Raw genomic sequence first — 18,293 nt, 5'->3', positions numbered from 1 at the left:
GTCTAACTCATTCCGTTTGGCCAAGGCTTCGCAGATGGGAATTCGATCCATCCTATTTTTTTTTCTGTTAATTGGTGTAGCACCCAAACATCGAGCTTCTTTTTGAATTCAGCGTCAATTTTAAGCTCCTGGGCGATGTTATGACTCCTAACATGCCGATCAACTTCGATCATTTCTTCGATTTTATCGACATTTTCGACGACCGGCCTAATGGATTTCTTTTTCTTCAACCTAATATATAAAAATACCTTAAAGCGGGAGGCTATATCACAACATGGGCCCAGAGACCTCATGGTTCGGAAGTTAAATAGGTTTTACTCAGTATTTGGATAAATGCTCAGGTATATACCCAAGTTTTTAAAGTATTATAAAACTATCCAGTTTGTATCGATTTGATAACAGAAACCCGGAAATAGGTTATAAGATGTTGTATCGGTGAATCAATATAATAAATACTGGGTATGCATTCTTGTCCACGTCGAAAATTGTGAAAACTGTGAAATTCATGTCATTGTAAACAACACATGCTCATACATCAAAGCGTAACACAAACTTTCCAATTTAAATGTCAGATGGATGGTGCCCACATTTGTAGCACTCTCAGATTATATTTCAAGATTTATTCGCATCATAAAAAATTTTTGTTACAGAGTCCAATATGATTCCTCTTATTGCATAAGTTTGCGGGTCCTGGAATTGCTCTGAACCGATATTTATTTACTTCAAGTAACGGCTGGCGTTCTTATCTTTTGCATACAAATTCTTCGAATGATTACAATTTTCGTGTTAGTTTCTCTTCTCGTTAGCATGAAAAATATGCGTATTTTTCTGTAAAGGAAAAAAACCCCGAATTGATTTTATGGAAATGTTACTAAGAATGAAGAAAACGTTTCTTAGTGAATGGGTCGAATGGGTTGTATATTCGTTGGCAATTTCCAGCATTTAGAACACTAAAGTTATGCAGATGTGTTCACATACATGCATACATACATATACGAGTATTTCCTCTTTTTCACACAAATATTCGAATGTATTATTTCATTGTTGTTATTGTACAACAGATGCTGATGTTGATGTGGAGGGCGGTTGTTTTTGGTTCTCCATTGGGTCGTGAGTAACAATAAATTGTGTGATATATATGTGTGTTGCGTTTGATTGTTTGTTTGTCTGTCCGCCCGTCCGTCCGTCCGTCCGTCCGTCCATCCTTTCTTCCCCTGAGTGTAAGTGTGTTTTTAGAACATCCTAAAAATATGCATTGTATGCAAATTATCTTTTGAAGCGCACAAATGTATGCAGCACTAGTTAGTTGTTCGCTCTTTCGTTCATTCGACTGCTGACTGCTGCTTGGCAATGGTATTCCTTCCTCTTGTTAGTGTGCTCCATAGCTGAGGGCAATAATGCTGCTACTGCTGCACCCGATACCAACAACAACAACATCGCCAACACCACCAGAACCACCACCGATATTATTGCTGCTGCTTGCATTTTAATTCTGGCAATGAACAGATGAAAAATGTTTTGCTATTTTTCATTTTAATTCACGTATTTTTCACATTTATTTCGTAAAATGATTGCATTTATTTTGAATAAATAACAACGAGTACCACAAAACTTCCCTGCGAATGCTAAGTGCGAATACGCATAAAAAGGATATTAGAAATAACAAAATAGCCGAATGTTCGAAAAAGTACGTTTATGTATTGGAGCTATTTTATAGTTTCAACAGAATATGGTAATTTTTTCATATATGGAAAAAATTGTCATTTGAATTTTTTTCTATAAAATTAAATATTTACATGTTTCTATGCTATAAAAATATATTACCTCCGTGTATTATAATTATCAAACACACACATTCCTGATTTGTGTACTGTAAATCACTACAGAAGACAACAAATACATATTCGAGCTGAGAAACCCCACAAAGATAAAGGGAGACGACGGAACATCAAAAATACTGTCCAACAGAGCGAAACTAAAAAAATACCAACATTTGTATCAGTTTAAATCAACCAGGCATAAGTGTTCAGTTACCATACTTCACACAACGAATTTTGTGAAGGCTTTCTCTAATCTATACTAATAAAAGCGTAATGTGACTGACTGACTGATTGAGAATTCATCAGCGCCCACACGAAACCACAGAAGCTGAAATCTTCAAATTTGGGGTCACTCTTGGCCCAAAGGTGTTAGATAAGGCTGGGTTTTTGGAATTTTTTTCTAGAACGGCATGAAAAGTCCTAAATGTGGTATCATTTTTATTTGGCGAACCAGTAGAGCTAGAACTCTTAATTTTGAAATGAGGGTCACTGATGCAGAGTAGAATAATTGTAGCAAAGCCTTTTTTGAAAATTCAAACTATTAGCATCTGAAAAGTACTAAACTGTACTCAATTTGGTACAATTTCGTAGCATGTCAACGGATGGAGTTAAAAACTTGAAATTTGATTGAGCTGGAATTATGAAATTAGGATATATATTTCATTTATATTTATGTGTAGTAAGTAGGGGAGACTGGTGCAACTTCGGCAATCGCTTTTCCGATATAAAGCTCTCACCGTACATCACTAGTTTCGATACATAGGTATCGAATATCGAAATATATAACTGTCGCAAAGTTTGAAATCTCTAGCTAATAAAGTTATTTAGATGCACGGTTTTCGTGTTTTTATAGATGTTTTTGTAACATTTCCATTCCATTTCGTAAGAATTTCATGTATAAAACTTTTTAAATTTTACGGCAGTAGTATTAAAAAGTAGTTCATTCATCGTAATAATTATAATTAAAAATATAAAATATTGGTAGAAAAAAAAATTACAAAAAATATAAAAAGTACATTTGGGGTAGATTCGGCATTTTAAAGTGGGGCAAATTTGGTCATATACAGATAGTGCTATATTATTTTCTTAGAATGGATTTGAGTTTTTTCTTTAAAAAGATTCCTTTAATATGGTTCGAAAGTATAGAACAAGTACCAAACGTGCTTGTATTGACGAAAATGTGATAGAAAAAACCCTATTTCTGATGGTGTGTGTGGCCTTGAGGCGTCAACGTCCACCGCTAGAAAATATAGCCTTAAAAGTCAAACATTGAGTCGCATATTAAAACAGAATAGAACCTTTACAGGATCTGAATTTCAACCAGACTGATAGCGGTGATAATTACCAGGCTATGACTATGGTGCCGATTGTGTCCCTTCATATGCCGTAGCTACCCCGGGTAGGGGCACATTCGGCAAATTTGACTTTTCTTAAGAAACTGTAAAAATGTTTAACTACTACAAATTTATTATATGTTTTTGGTACTAATTTTTAACATTGAGTATCAGAGGACAATAATCAGCCATAAAGTTTTTATATCTGTTGAATAAGTACTGAGATATGGAACTCTAAACAAAAAGTGCCGAAGGTGCCCCAGTCTCCTCTAGTACTAAATTGGGTAAAATTAAGAAGCTGGAATGATGAAATTTGGAATTAGATCTGGAAATAAGTACTATAAGAGTACAAAAGGTATTAAATGGTACCAAAATTAGTATAGAGCTAGATTTGTGTTGCGATGAGAATTGGTGTGTAGTGTTGAGATATTAAAGTAGATTTGGTAGTAGGTACTATTAGATAAAAAGGAAAGGAAAAGGAACCGAAAACGATTAACCTAACCCACTCCTTTAAAAATTCCCCAACCAAACTTTTTGAAAATTTGTAGATCTCAAACGAACCCCAAAGGGTTTAGCATTTAAAAAAATTAAACCTTAATCGATGTCGAAAGTGGTCCCTATGAATCTACAATTTCTACTCCACAATTTGTCGAAATCTCTTCGTTTCATAGTCCATGTGCTACTTGAATGTTGCCTAGGCCTAAAAGGACCAATAAATTTTATGTAAAATTAATATAAAAGTTTTAAAAAAATATGGTTATCAAATTTGAAAAAAGTAAAATTGGCTCGGTCCGTTAATCTATCGTAAATTTATGAATCTGTATTTTGGAATTTAAACGTTCACTGTGTTGTGCTTTTCAGGCGATAGTCACAGCTGCCAGTTCACCTGCATCGTAATCATCATACTGTGTTTCACAATCCTTACCCAAGACATATCTCAAAGCAAATCATATAATTTTTTAATTAAAATTAGAATTATTCTTATGAGTCCTAATAACAATCAATGGACTATTAAAATTGGCAGATTGATTGTTTTGCGAAATTTTTTTGTATCATAGGTGTCTAAATGTGAGTCGGTGGATTTACAATTTAAATTAGTAACTTAAAAATGTTTTTTCCTCTATGACGCTGTCAATATTGTTTTCTTTAAATTCTTCCTTTTACAAAAAATAAAAAAAAAACTAAAAATATATGAAGCGCAACAATCGAGATGCTGGCTACTCTACAAACTTAGCTTTATTCGCATAAACTGTGACCATCGAATCTATTCCTTTCTGACGCCCTGATTTATAGCTTGAAAATAGTTGAGAGGCATAATGGTGGGTCATTCATCACCTCTCGGCTAAGGACACTTAAATTTGGTTTAATGGGGAAAAGTTTGCTGTTGGTTTCTGGCTCCAAAAAATCCATGTCCTTTTTGTTGCACAAAGTGCAAAAAATTCAGGCCTTTTGCTTCAAATTTTCACATAAATCCACGTCATGAATAATTTTTTTTTGCTCTATAACTAAAAGGATAAATTTTCAATCTGAACTCGTATTTTCATAATGGGAAGAAAAAGGAGGGAAATTCAGCAAATTCCAGAATTATGTGACAAAAAAAAGAAGAAAAAAATGTTGACATATTGAATCTCTGACTTTCGTCAGTTGTTTGGTGGTTTTTTGCGCTTTACTGTGTGTTTGTTATTATCCCCAACATTGGTGATGGTACCACACAGTCACCGAACTAAAAATCAATATTGCAAGCTGGCGAATTGCAAAAACAGAAAACAATTGTAGGGCCTTCATCGTTCTCTTGTTCGTCGCAAAATTCAAACAAACATGTGGTTGCAAAATGGAGACCAACGGATGATAACACACAGTAGTGCGATGTTTTGAAAATAAACTATAAACTATTCAATACCATTCAAAATGGGGAATGGTTTTGAACAGTTTATGAAGAATTGAAAATAACGTTTAACGACTACTTGATATTCCCTATGAAAAAAAAGCCAACATAAAATAAAGTTACAGAGGCTTGAACTACGATCTCAATAATGTTTAGAAGATCAACGAATAAAACGAATAAAAAAGTAGGTGTGACACTTACGCAATCATGACATCCAACATCCAAACGAATATTAGAACCAACATACAAGCGAATATTAGAACCAATGACTTAAATATATTTAGGCGATCCAGTCCAAGTACACAAAAAATTTGTATATTATATGAATAGTCTTCTGGCCACAGCCTTCTTTCTTCTTCTTCGTTAAGTCTTGTCTCATTTCTTAAATCGTAAACATTCGGTTGGGCTTGTTGTTCGTATTAACACTTGTTGCTAAATATAATATTATTTTGCATCGAAATAATTTGGAAAATACATATGCGAATTTTGTTACACCAATGTCGGTAAGAGTGTTTGAAATAAAGAAACAGTGGAATGCAAAACTGATCACAATCAAGAGTGGGAAAAGTCGGCTGCTGTTAGCTACAGAAACAGTAGTCAAGCAAACGGTTGCAAAAACACAGCCAAACAATGAATGATAGCTATTGTGGAGGTGTTTTTTTTTCTTTGAAGGAATACATTTGTTTTTTGTCAAAAAAAGCGAGGAAATGTGAGTGCAAAATTGTTGTACACAAAGCTTGCCAAAATATTCTCTAAATAAGTTCACATATTTATTTGTAGAAATTAGAATATTTTTGATTCGTTATTCATAATTGAGGTCCTAAGTAAGATAGTGATCCCTGGGATTTTCCACAGTCTCCCTCTGTGTTGTATGTTATAAACGTTAGGGAGAACTAAGTATTTATACCCTCGATATATTCGAGGAAAATCCCTTAAGTTTTAATTTGGCATTCTGGGTTCTTGGAGTGAGAATAATATTTGACATAACCCCAACATAAAAGTTCGATTTCACGATCTTTTATCTGACATTCCTAGTTCGTTATTTTTCCCCTTAATTTGCAGTAATAGAAAAGGCAAGTCAGGTGGAACAGCGGATGGTCACACAGTGCGGCACAGTCGCCATATATCCAGTTTTGCCGAAGTAACGACCAACGAAAAGTTTCTTCCAAGAACAATTTTTGTTTGATCAAAAACGAGCCAGATTCAATATTTCTTTGCAGCAAACTACACAAAATGTCTGTTAGGCAAAGATTTGGTATACCTAGGCTTATAGTATCCCTCGTATTTGCATAAAACATTTTGGCCTACGATACTTTGAAGTTTTTTTGCCGCGGTCCTGGATCTTGGAAGGTGAATCAATATTTGTAGAAAATTATCAATGTAGGACCATATTTTGAACATGGTTCCCCCATTTTAAGTATTTTGATGGTGCTAGACGCGTTAGACCGAAGTGGCGACCATCATTCCGACGACCCACTTTTTAGTGCACCGATCGTCATACCTCGACTTGCTGAGTCGATCTAGACATGTGTGTCCTTTGTTAAGGGATAACAAGAAACAAAACGGAATTTTGTCTTTTTTTCTAGGCCGTAATTATAAACCGAACATCACAAATTTTACATGCTGGAGAGACTAGGCCAACTTATTATGACTTTTTAAGCGGGTCAAATGAACCAAAACATTTGGGTAAAATTAACATAAGTTGAATCTTACAAAATAAGAACTTAGAATGTTAGAGTTCAGTGGTAGTTGTGTAGGGTCGGCCCAGTCAGACTAACTGTTCTGCTCACTGGAAATTCTCAATTTCAAACGGGCATATACTTTATATAATTTGATTTTAGTTTAAACAATGTTCATATCTATTTATTTAAAAATCTCATATATTTGACCTGTCTACTACATGTGGAAATTTATTGCACAGTATGTCACTGTGAATTATGCAGTGTTAGTCACTTTCAACCTGACATCTGCATATCCTCCAACATGTAGATATATTCATGTTTGGCTTTGGCGTTGTTTGGTTTGGTTTTGTTATGCCAAATGTTGCTTGTTTTGTAGGATTTCATAAAGCCCCCAAAAGGATAACAGCGAAAAGTGAAATGGATTAGCAAAAATGAAACTCTTTTGTGGCCGGCAACTTGTTTTCCATTTAGCGGATTATGTGGGTCAGTACTGGTGTTGGTTGGCTGCTACTGGTTTAGCTTTATTTCCTGTGCTTTGCTGTTTTGATATCCTTTCACGGCCTACTCCGCCGTATGCATGCAGCCATGCATGCATCTATGCATGCATGTCAGACCCAAAACACAGTTCTCTCGTTTGCATACGCATCCATTGGCAGATATGTGTACCAACATGTGTGCGTATGCTCACTAGCATCTCCGGTGTCAAAGAAAAAGCTGCCGGATTCATGGATATGAACCGCACAAAAAAAACCTACAACACGAATAAAGCTGCAAACAAAAACCTGCGCACATAAACAGAACAATTCACAAGTCATTACTATTGTCAAGTTTTTAATATGGAATAAAAAACAGAGTGCTGTGTTGTGCACGCATGCAAAATGTTTATACATACGTGTATGTATGTACATGTGTCATTTTATGGGCCCCTTGTGGCAAATGCCTGAAACCATATTAAAAATGCTGCTGCTTAATACAGGGTTATCCATTTTTCATGATATATATTTTTCATTATAAAGTTTGAACGTTGATATTATGTGTGAAACACCATATCATTTAAATGATCTCCAGCCAAACTGTTGTAAGCCTTGATTCTTTTTGACACATATCGGATTCTCAGTCATAACTTGACGAATGAAAAGTGTTGAATGTTTATCTGCATAACCAAGGGCTTTCGCGTAGCTCCATTACTAAGTCTAAAGGCATTAAATCATATGAAGAGAAATTACACGATCAGGAAATGTCTCTTGCAGTAAAGCCATATTGGCTCGAGCTGTGTGGATTCTGGGACCGTGTTGTCATAGCAAACAAAAAAGTCGGTAACCATATGACCATAACGCTTCGAATTGACGAGGACATAGGTTCCATCTTCGTTTTCAGAGAAGTAAGGGCCAGGCACACTTTCAGCCCTAGATGTAAAGGCCTATCTTCAATTGCTTAAAAATTTTGTTTATATACACAGTTCGACGATTATGTAAACCATCTCCTATAAAATCATGATATATGGCTGTGGCAGATTCACAATTTTTTGAAAAATTTTCATGCATCTCGGTGTCTGTTCGTAACCATGTGCTAAGCAAGGATATTTAAAATTCGCCTTAAAAAATATTTAATATTGTTACGGGTTGGAACGAGTTACGCGTTAACGATTGGAACTATAAATCTAAAATTTAGTATACAGATTTTTGCAATGGAAATTATTACTAAATATCATACACGGCGTAGCGGGTTATATAGAAATCTAAAATGTTATAACAAGACTACTTTGTAGTGGTGGCTCAAAAACTAATTTTCTTCACAGAACATTAATGCAGGGCTTAAAATGATAATGCAAGATCGCCATGTGAGATAGAGACATCGTAGAAAATTTTTCCACCAATATACACTCCATATTGCATAAACATCACGCTCAGCAACATTGACGTAAATTGTTAAGTCATATTAACTGTGTCTGTGTTGACTATTACAGTTATTCAGTATTCCGCAATATCCGAAATAGCATGGATATGCTAGTATATTTCTGAAAACCCCTCCAAATATTTCTCAGAATGCAGCTAAAGCATCCCAATTTCATAACGTATTCACAAACTGAATATATTTGTGTACACACACAAAAAATAGTTTGTCACATACACATTAAAGAATTAAAAGCGATGTATACAAATATAAACACAAACATACATACATACAAAAAACAGCGCAATAAAACAAGGAAACAAATCGTAGATGCTTCTTGCCAAAGCCACCCTAAAAATAAATCACATGGGTGGGTATACACTGGTGTCCAAAACTAATGCAACTCAAATTGCAAACAGAATAAATAATCTGTAACTTTTTTTAAAAATAATGTTATAGTGAAACTTTTTTCAGAAGTATACAGATATTTATTCATTTAAAAAGAAAAAAAAAAACAAAATATAAACGCATTTTTTTTAAATATATTTTCTATGGAAGATTAAATTGGCACATTATTGGCTTCGCCAAAACTAGGGGGTCGGAAATTCCCCTCCGGGGTATTCCCGGGATTTTTCCGATTTTTTTTTGACGTCAATATTCCCGGGATTTCCCTGGAAAACTGGAAATAATATTTCTAAAAAAATATAAATACAGAATTAAAAATTTCAATGCTAAGAGCATACGCAGAATGAATCCGTTGATCCTTCCCTTGTATTATTTGTTGTCGATAATACAACAACTTCAATTGGGCGATATTTTAACGTGTGTATAAGTGGGAGATATTAATTTTAAAACTGATTTATTTATATAATAGTTATGTTCAGAATTCAAAAAATGATTGATGAAAAACTGCTGGAAGTTTATTTGAAACCCAAATTGTAGCAACTGTGACAGATAGGCGAACTTCACAAAACATTTATTCTAAATGTCCTATAGAAGGCTTGGTTTCCTGGAATCATGCCATAAATTTAAATTATTGTTGATGCTGTCTTGAAAACATTGTAGGATCGAAAAGCTTCGATCGATCATTTAATTTCACAGCTATTACAAAAAGCCATATTTATATCGCAACTAAAGTTTTTGTGAGACATATACAAAAACGTAATTTCAATGAATTGGAATGAAGTGAAATTAAATTATATTGGTTGGTTTTACTATGAAACACATTATTATTATATATTTTAACAAAGTGGTGAATTTATTTAAGGTATCGAATATCAAATACAAAACCAAAACATTTTTCATATAGTTTTTGAAATATGTAAAAATAAGGTATATTTTGCCATTTTTGCCTGGACATTCGTTTGGGCGCAGTTCAATACTATGTGTTGCAAAAACCATACTAAAATACTCTTACCATACTAAATACTCTATTTTTATTTTTAAATGTTATTGCACTACGTATAACGCCCATTTATTATTAATATAATTGTTTAATTAAAAACTATAACATTAGCACCCCTTCATATTTTTAGTTATAAAAGTTGTGAAAATTTCGGGGAAACCGGGAATGAAAAAATATATATATTTTCTTCTTCTGTATCTGAACTTTTAATATTTAATTTTAATTCATCCCAGAACATAATATTTTTCCACTGAGACGGATTCCAATTATTATGAGCTTTTGCGAAAGCCTTCTGGCTTTCCCTTCCGTTTTTAAGAAATAAAATGGGTTTCTTGATAGTTTCTGGGTATGTAGACCTGCTACCATAGCTCGTCCATGCTCTGTTGTTTAGGTAATATCCAACAATAACCCTCTTATCCATTCCGTTGAAGTCTTACGATACGAACTGATCTTTTTTTGCAACCTTCCCCGTGATGAACGTTCACAACCGATTTAGTGGCATAACACCAAATTATAATTCAAGAAATTACGGATTTATTTGTGGAATATTTCTCCAAAATATATTTTGGGATACTTTTTTTACACAATCACTGGCTGTTTTTTTTTTTTTTTGAGTAATGTATTTATTTCCCCTACCCATTTATATATTTTTTGACAGTAAGTCTAAATTGAAAACCGGACACATGTTATTGTGATAAAATCTATTTAAAAATGATCTATAACAGCCCTACCTAAAATTCAACTAGCTTGTTCGACGTTTCTCACCACAAAAGTAGAACACATGTATTTATATGAATTTTACCGAAATACGTCGACGTACGAATTTTTAAAGTGGAAAAATTTCAAATATGACATTTGTTGAATATTGTAAAATTATTGGACACATTTTATAATTTTTAAAGTTTATTTCTCGATTTTGTTTAGCTCGCTAAGAGATATGGACTCGACGTATTTTGGTAATACGGACGTACAAAACATTTCCCCATAGTGGGGAAGTTTAATATTTTTGTACGCCTCGTTGGATCTTAGTTAACGTTGTAAGAATCGATATAGGTGTAAAAATAAAAACATAGGCCACTGTAGAGTTGCCTTAGTTTTGTCCAAGCAAAATTTGAGAAAATTCCCATATATCTATAAAATATTATTTATTTCATTGTGAATTTGCATTACTGCTTTTGTTGTTTAAAAGTGAATAAAGTACACGATTTAATACTGAAAAAAAACTATCACGATATCTTTCTTTTTTTGAAAAAGTTATGCGGCATTTATTAACCAATGCAATTGCAATTTTGTTGCTTTAGTTTTGGCCACCAGTGTACATGGGAATTGATGTGGCAAAATTGCATTGCAGCTTAAAAAATACAAAAATAACAAAGAAAACACAGGAGAAAGAAGAAAAGAGAACAATTCACTATTAACACCCAACGACAGTGACTATAAATCGGTTTAAAAAATCTTTCACGGCTCCAAATGAAATTTTTGTGGCAGCTGCAGTTGAGGGCGCGATTGTTCGCTCCTACAGCTGTTGCCTGCCCCCATGCCAAACGAAGCTTTTATTACAACTGACAGCATCCGATGAAGAAGAGTAACAACTGCATATGAAAAGTTATTAAATCATTGACGTTCGGATAATGGAAAATGGCTGAGAGTAAGATCAAAATATAATAGCGGACTGATACTTCGCATTCATAGAAATAAATGAATGAATGTATATCATTTACATTGTTCATAAACAATTGTTGTCGGGATTTTTTGATTTTTGTAAAATTTTAAATGAAAATCACAGTTCAGAGGCCTTAAACTTTCCATAATCTCGGTGTCATTGTTTAGACTTTGTTCGATTCTTCCAATTAAATACCGCCAGTAATACCACATCTCAATACCTGTTCGTACGGCATCCAATATTATTATTTTATTAGGAAAAGTACAAACCTTTCCACTCAAACCCCCGTTTTATTCCTAATATTCCAACATCATTTAACATTTTTTTTATTCGCTACTAGTGAATTCCGATTGAAAATCCTATTAACACGTAAAATAATACACATTTACATTTCTTTACAGGTACAAAATAGAAGTAGCTGGCAAAAGTCTTCCCTCGCTAACAAATCTGGACAAGGGACGTTATGGTGTTATTGTCTTCGAAAATCTCGACAAATATCTGCACATGGATAAATGGAATCGAGAACTGTTGGATAAATACTGCCGTGAATATTCGGTGGGCATTGTGGGATTTGTTAGTCCCAGCGAAGAGACACTGGTAGCTGCTCAACTAAAGGGATTCCCCCTCTTTGTACATACAAACCTTAGGCTAAGAGATGCTAGTTTAAATCCCGCCTCACCAGTACTGCGCCTGACGCGTGCAGGCGAAACATCATGGGGTGCCTTACCGGGAGATGATTGGACTGTATTTCAGCACAACCATTCCACATACGAACCCATCGAATGGGCTCAGCGCAATAGTCAAGACTATCCATCGGATGCCGGTGGCCAGGTTCATTTGCCATTGACAACGGTGCTGCAGGATCATGGTCAATACGATGGCATAAAGCGTATTTTCTTCGGTAGTAATTTGAAATTTTGGCTCCATCGTCTACTCTTTCTGGACGCCCTTTCCTACTTAAGCCATGGGCAATTGAGTCTTAATTTGGAACGCATGATCCTGGTGGATATCGATGACATCTTTGTCGGTGAAAAGGGCACACGTCTGCGTCCAGATGATGTCCGTGCCCTGATAGCAACGCAGAAAATCATAGCCGCAATGGTTCCCGGTTTTCGTTTCAATTTAGGCTTCTCAGGGAAATATTTTCACCATGGCACCCGCGAAGAGAATTTAGGTGATGATTTCCTGCTACAAAACGTACAAGAGTTTACGTGGTTCTCCCACATGTGGAAACATCAGCAGCCCCACCTGTACGACAACCTGACATTGCTCATTTCGGAAATGCAGCTGAACCATGCATTTGCCGAGGAACATAACATACCCACAGATTCAGGGTATTCGATATCACCGCATCACTCTGGTGTCTATCCAGCCCATGAAATACTCTATGAAGCCTGGAAGAAGGTTTGGGGTATAAAGGTTACTTCCACGGAGGAGTATCCCCATCTACGACCGGCCCGTTTACGAAGAGGTTTCATTCACCGCAATATCATGGTGTTGCCCAGACAGACCTGTGGCCTTTTCACGCACACTATGTACATCGATCGCTATCCCGGCGGAAGAGATAAACTCGACGAGTCCATACAGGGTGGTGAACTATTTCAAACCATTGTTTATAATCCCATCAACATTTTTATGACGCACATGTCCAACTATGGTTCCGATCGTTTAGCTTTATATACCTTCCAATCTGTTATCAAATTCCTACAGTGTTGGACCAATCTGAAGTTGGCCTCCGCTCCGCCCATCCAACTGGCCGAAATGTACTTCCGCCTGCATCCCGAGGAGGTGGATCCAGTCTGGGGTAATCCCTGCGATGATCCCCGCCATCGCAAGATATGGTCAAAAACGAAAAACTGTGATTCATTGCCGAAATTTTTGGTCATTGGGCCTCAGAAAACTGGAACCACAGCCCTCTACACATTCCTGTCCATGCACTCGAGCATAGCTAGTAATATTCCCAGCCCTGATACTTACGAAGAAATTCAATTTTTCAATGGCAACAACTACTACCGAGGCCTAGATTGGTACATGGATTTCTTTCCGTCCTTCGATTCGAACACCAGCACCGTAGCGCCCACAACACATTACATGTTCGAGAAGAGTGCGACGTACTTCGATGGTGAAATGGTACCGAAGCGGGCGCATGCTTTGCTACCACATGCCAAAATTGTAACAATTTTAATATCGCCGGCTAAGAGGGCCTATTCGTGGTATCAGCATCAGAGGGCCCATGGTGATGCGATAGCGAATAATTATAGTTTTTATCAGGTAAGAATTGATTGGAAATTCACGGAACCGTGTCCTTTCAATGTGGGATTTCAAAATTTAATATCACATAAATTTTGAAATCCCACATTGAAAGGACTCGGTTCCAACTACACTACTTTCTATTTGATCATTTCTATTATTGCAACTGTTTTCTGAGCATGGCATATTATCTATCGAAGTAAAAAGAAGGTTTGTCGTTATAAACGAAACTAAAATGAAAAAATATTTCAAATTCAGTGAAAAGGAAAACATGTCAGACTGCCTTGTTGTTGTTGTGTTGTTGGGGGCTTAGGCAAACGAAACAATTTTTTTGATGAATAGAGGAATGACACAGAAATGTGAGAGACTATGAATGAATGAACTCCAAAGCGGGAGTGGGGGTGGCAGTGTATTTTTGTTATGTGGTGCAAGGTGGTGAACTTGTGCTTCGGTGAATGACATCGTATCTAAACCAAAAGCAACACATCAATGATGTTTGAGGATATAAAATTGAAATATTTCTGGTATTGCCAATAGTAACCTAGGTCATCCGATATTTCCATTTGAAAGATAGACATTTGTTAGCTGTAACTTTTATAGTTGTATTTGACATGTACTGTGTCGCACTATGTCGCGAGTTCATATAAACAGTGGCCAAAAATAGAAGGAGTTATCGTAAGTTAATGAAATTTGGTACATGTGCTTATTATTGGCCTAAAGAGCCACTGACAAAAAATTGGATAGATCGGACTAAGATTTCGTATACCTCCCATACAATGGGTCTTGAGAATGTCACCCTTTTTGGCCTATAAAATCTTTAATATTCAAACAAATTCGATGAAAATTGGCAATTTACATTTAATTAGGCCTCTAAAGCAACTGACCAAAAACTGGGTAGATCGGACCAAGATTTGATATACCTCCCATACAAAGGGTCTTGAAAATTTTACTATTTTGGGCTATATAATCTTTAATATTCAACCAAATTCAATGAAAATTGGCAATTTACATTTACTTATGCCTATAAAGCAACGGACCAAAAACTGGGTAGATTGGGCCAAGATTTGATATACCTCCCATACGAAGGGTCTTGAAAAATCCGCTTTTTTGACCTATAATTTTTTTTATATTCATCCAAATTGCAGGAAAATTTTCATGTCTTCTTCCAAATTACATCAAATTTGGGCGAAGAAAGTAATAGGTGCTGTAATTTAGTTGTTGGCCCATATTTCAGGTACCTACCATACCAAAAGTCCCTAAAAATGTAACTTCCTGTACTATAAAATCGTTATATGCAGCTAAATTAAGTATAGTAGTTTTATTTTTATTATAATAAAATACTTGATGTATTTTAGTTACTAATAAATTACTTTTTTATCATTCACAAAATTTTCAGAGATATATATAAAATATTGTCTTCCCAAATGTACGATTTAGTATTATCCACGTTATAATCTCGGGCCTTTACTTTATGGCTGTTTAAGGATATTACAAGGTCGGATTGTAATATAAAATTCTAAATATCCTTATTTAACTCGGCTTTAACAAAAGTTCGGGCTGCCACTAATTATTTGTTGGCATTTGAATATTGACTTGTTAGCATCTTGCGAAAGTCGCTGAAACGGTATTGTACTGCACTTTGCATATCCCATGCCATGAACTAAAATTTTTCTGTATGAACTTTCCACAAATGTAATTCATGAGCGACATCTAAATTTAGATTATAAGATTATGTCTCAAATGATCTGATAAATAAGTATAATCTTCAAACTTACTGAAAATTTATTTAAAAGCTATATTTAAAAACCAATTCTCCCATATCTTCGCTTCGAATAACGTTTTTACCACTTAATTGCAAATTTTATGTAAAATATTGTATTTTTTTATGTTCTGAATACATATTCTCCTTCCTATTTGACCCCAATAACTTATTTAATTGTATACATAACATATTTGACCATTCACTTCTAACCATTTCGTGAATATGCCATATTTTTTCATAAGGTGGTCACCAAAAAAGTAAAATAACTCTTAGGACCGCAGGACTCCGCAGCTAATTTTTTTTATTCCTTAAATAACACACTTTTCACCACTCAAATAAAAAAAATTAGAGCTAACCTTTTTTAAACTTTTTTTCTGCTCCACTAATTTCAAAATTTGTTTTACAAATTTGATGAACTAAGTACTACAAGTGTGGACGACTGTATACACCATATGATATCTATAAACATACAAACTAAAGCGAATCCTAGTTTTTACATCCACAGCAACCAAAATAAACACTTTTATAATAACCGTTAATTTGAATATTCAAATATTTGAGCATCTGAAAAACACACCCATTTTTCGAAAATATGGTAAAAAATCAGTTTATAAATAATTATCAGATTTGAACCTTTGTAGAGACAAAACTACTCGACATATCGATGTAAAATTTCATATTTATTCTAATTGGAGTATTTTCTATCAATCCTCATCAAAAAATTTGTCCTCCGTGGTACTTGGTTTTGACCATTTTTGGCCGCGGTCGTGACACTGTGTGTCGTTAGCAGCGTTGATTTCATAGGTTATCGTTGATTTCAACTTAGATTACCTCCCAAATATATTTATATCATTATGCTTCAACATAAAATTGAATGCTATAGCATTCACGTCTTCGAACGTGTTAATATCTCAATAATTTGCAACGTTCCACTTTTTTTCCTTCGGTCCCACGCCACTCACGCCCGCCCCAACCGACCGTGGGGGCGACCTCCCTATATCGAAGGGAACGCGAAACCCCATAGTCCGGACTATGGAGGGGTTAGTAAATGGTGGGATGACCGGCTACATATTTTATCAGCCAGCATATACTACTATAAATAAACACATATATAATTAAAGTAAATATAGAATCACTCTAATATTTAAAAACTACACAAACTACACATCTGGCACTCTGCTACATACGCAATAGTAATTTTTTTATTATATCTAATGGTTCAGTCAGTGATAAGCTACTATATATATTGTTAAATATTTCACACAAAGTTCGTAATTAGATCTTACAAGCGGTAAATTTATTGGGATGAAGTTACGGGTAGTACGGGATGGAATATTGAAATTTATTTCACTTAATAAATTAGAGGAATCGATTAAGCCACGTATCAATTTTATTATAAAAATCGCCCTTAGCATAAAACGTCTACTTTCAAGGGTAGGCAAATCTATTAACATTAAGCGACTTTCCTATGGGGGGAGCCTTACAGATGGGTCCCATTGTAGACCCCGCAAAGTAAACTAAAGAAATTGAGTTTGGACAGATTCTATTTTATCAGAATAACACTTGTAGGAGGGGCTCCATAAAATACAACCATACTCTAGTGTTGGTCGAACTAAAGTAATAAATAGGCGTTTTGTAACGTAAGGATCATCAAATTCTTTGGACCAGCGCTTAATTAATCCTAATAAAGATTTTGCTTTATTAATGCAAGACTCTATATGGAGATTAAACCTCAGTTTAGGGTCTAATATTACTCCTAGATCTACGAAAGACGAAATATTTTCCAACTTATAAGAACCAATGTGGTAATCAATGCAGATTTGTTGCATTCTGAATATTGATAGCTTCTTACATTTTTTAAGATTTAAAAACATGCCATTGGCGCTACACCAGTTTGCCAAAGAATGCAAATCGAACTGTAAAAGATTATGATGACTTGAAGATTCGATATGCCGGAAAAGCTTAACATCATCAGCATACATTAGTATTTTTGAAAAACGGATAACGGAAGGAAGGTCATTGATGTAGAGAATAAAAAGAAGAGGTCCTAAGTGACTACCTTGTGGAACCCGATAAGACAGTGATATTGCTGGATAATGAGTCATTAAGTAACACTTTCTGCGAACGTAGTAGGTAGGTAGATATATAATTTAAGAATTTTTTAGGAAATCCCATAAGACTAAGTTTATAAAGCAACAGTTTATGAACTACCGTATCAAATGCTTTGCTGAAATCAGTGTATATAACATCTGTCTGCAATTTTTTACTAAAACCCTTGTGAAATTCATTAATAAATTCCAAAAGGTTTGTAGTTGTAGATCTGCCTTGAATAAAACCATGTTGAAAAGGCGATATAATAGATTTTGTGAAATGTTTTAATCTGCGACATATCAATAGCTCAAAAAGTTTAGGTATAGCGCTTAGTTTTGCAATACATCTGTAATTGTCTACCAAACTTCTATTTCCAGATTTGTGAAGAGGGATAATATAACTAGATCGCCAGAATATTGGGAAATAACCCTAGTTTTGCAATACATCTGTAATTGTCTACCAAACTTCTATTTCCAGATTTGTGAAGAGGGATAATATAACTAGATCG

At 34.9% G+C, this 18,293-nt stretch overlaps 1 protein-coding gene across 1 annotated transcript in view; it reads left to right on the top strand.

The window, feature by feature from the left end:
* The window catches only part of LOC133337322 (bifunctional heparan sulfate N-deacetylase/N-sulfotransferase), a gene marked incomplete at its 5' end in the record, with an annotated part of 48,816 nt that overhangs the window by 15,564 nt on the left and 14,959 nt on the right, over positions 1 to 18,293 (top strand). Inside the window, one exon of the mRNA XM_061545556.1 lies at positions 12,084 to 13,953. Within this exon, the coding sequence (XP_061401540.1) occupies positions 12,084 to 13,953 (1,870 nt within the window). The remainder of the gene's footprint in view (positions 1 to 12,083; positions 13,954 to 18,293) is intronic.

This window comes from Musca vetustissima, unplaced genomic scaffold (assembly GCF_032173495.1).
Source record: "Musca vetustissima isolate MV318-11 ecotype Yass unplaced genomic scaffold, APGP_CSIRO_Mvet_v1 utg20023, whole genome shotgun sequence".
NCBI lineage: Eukaryota > Metazoa > Arthropoda > Insecta > Diptera > Muscidae > Musca > Musca vetustissima.
Note: the sequence above shows the minus strand (reverse complement) of the source record. Positions and strands in the feature narration are given on the sequence as shown.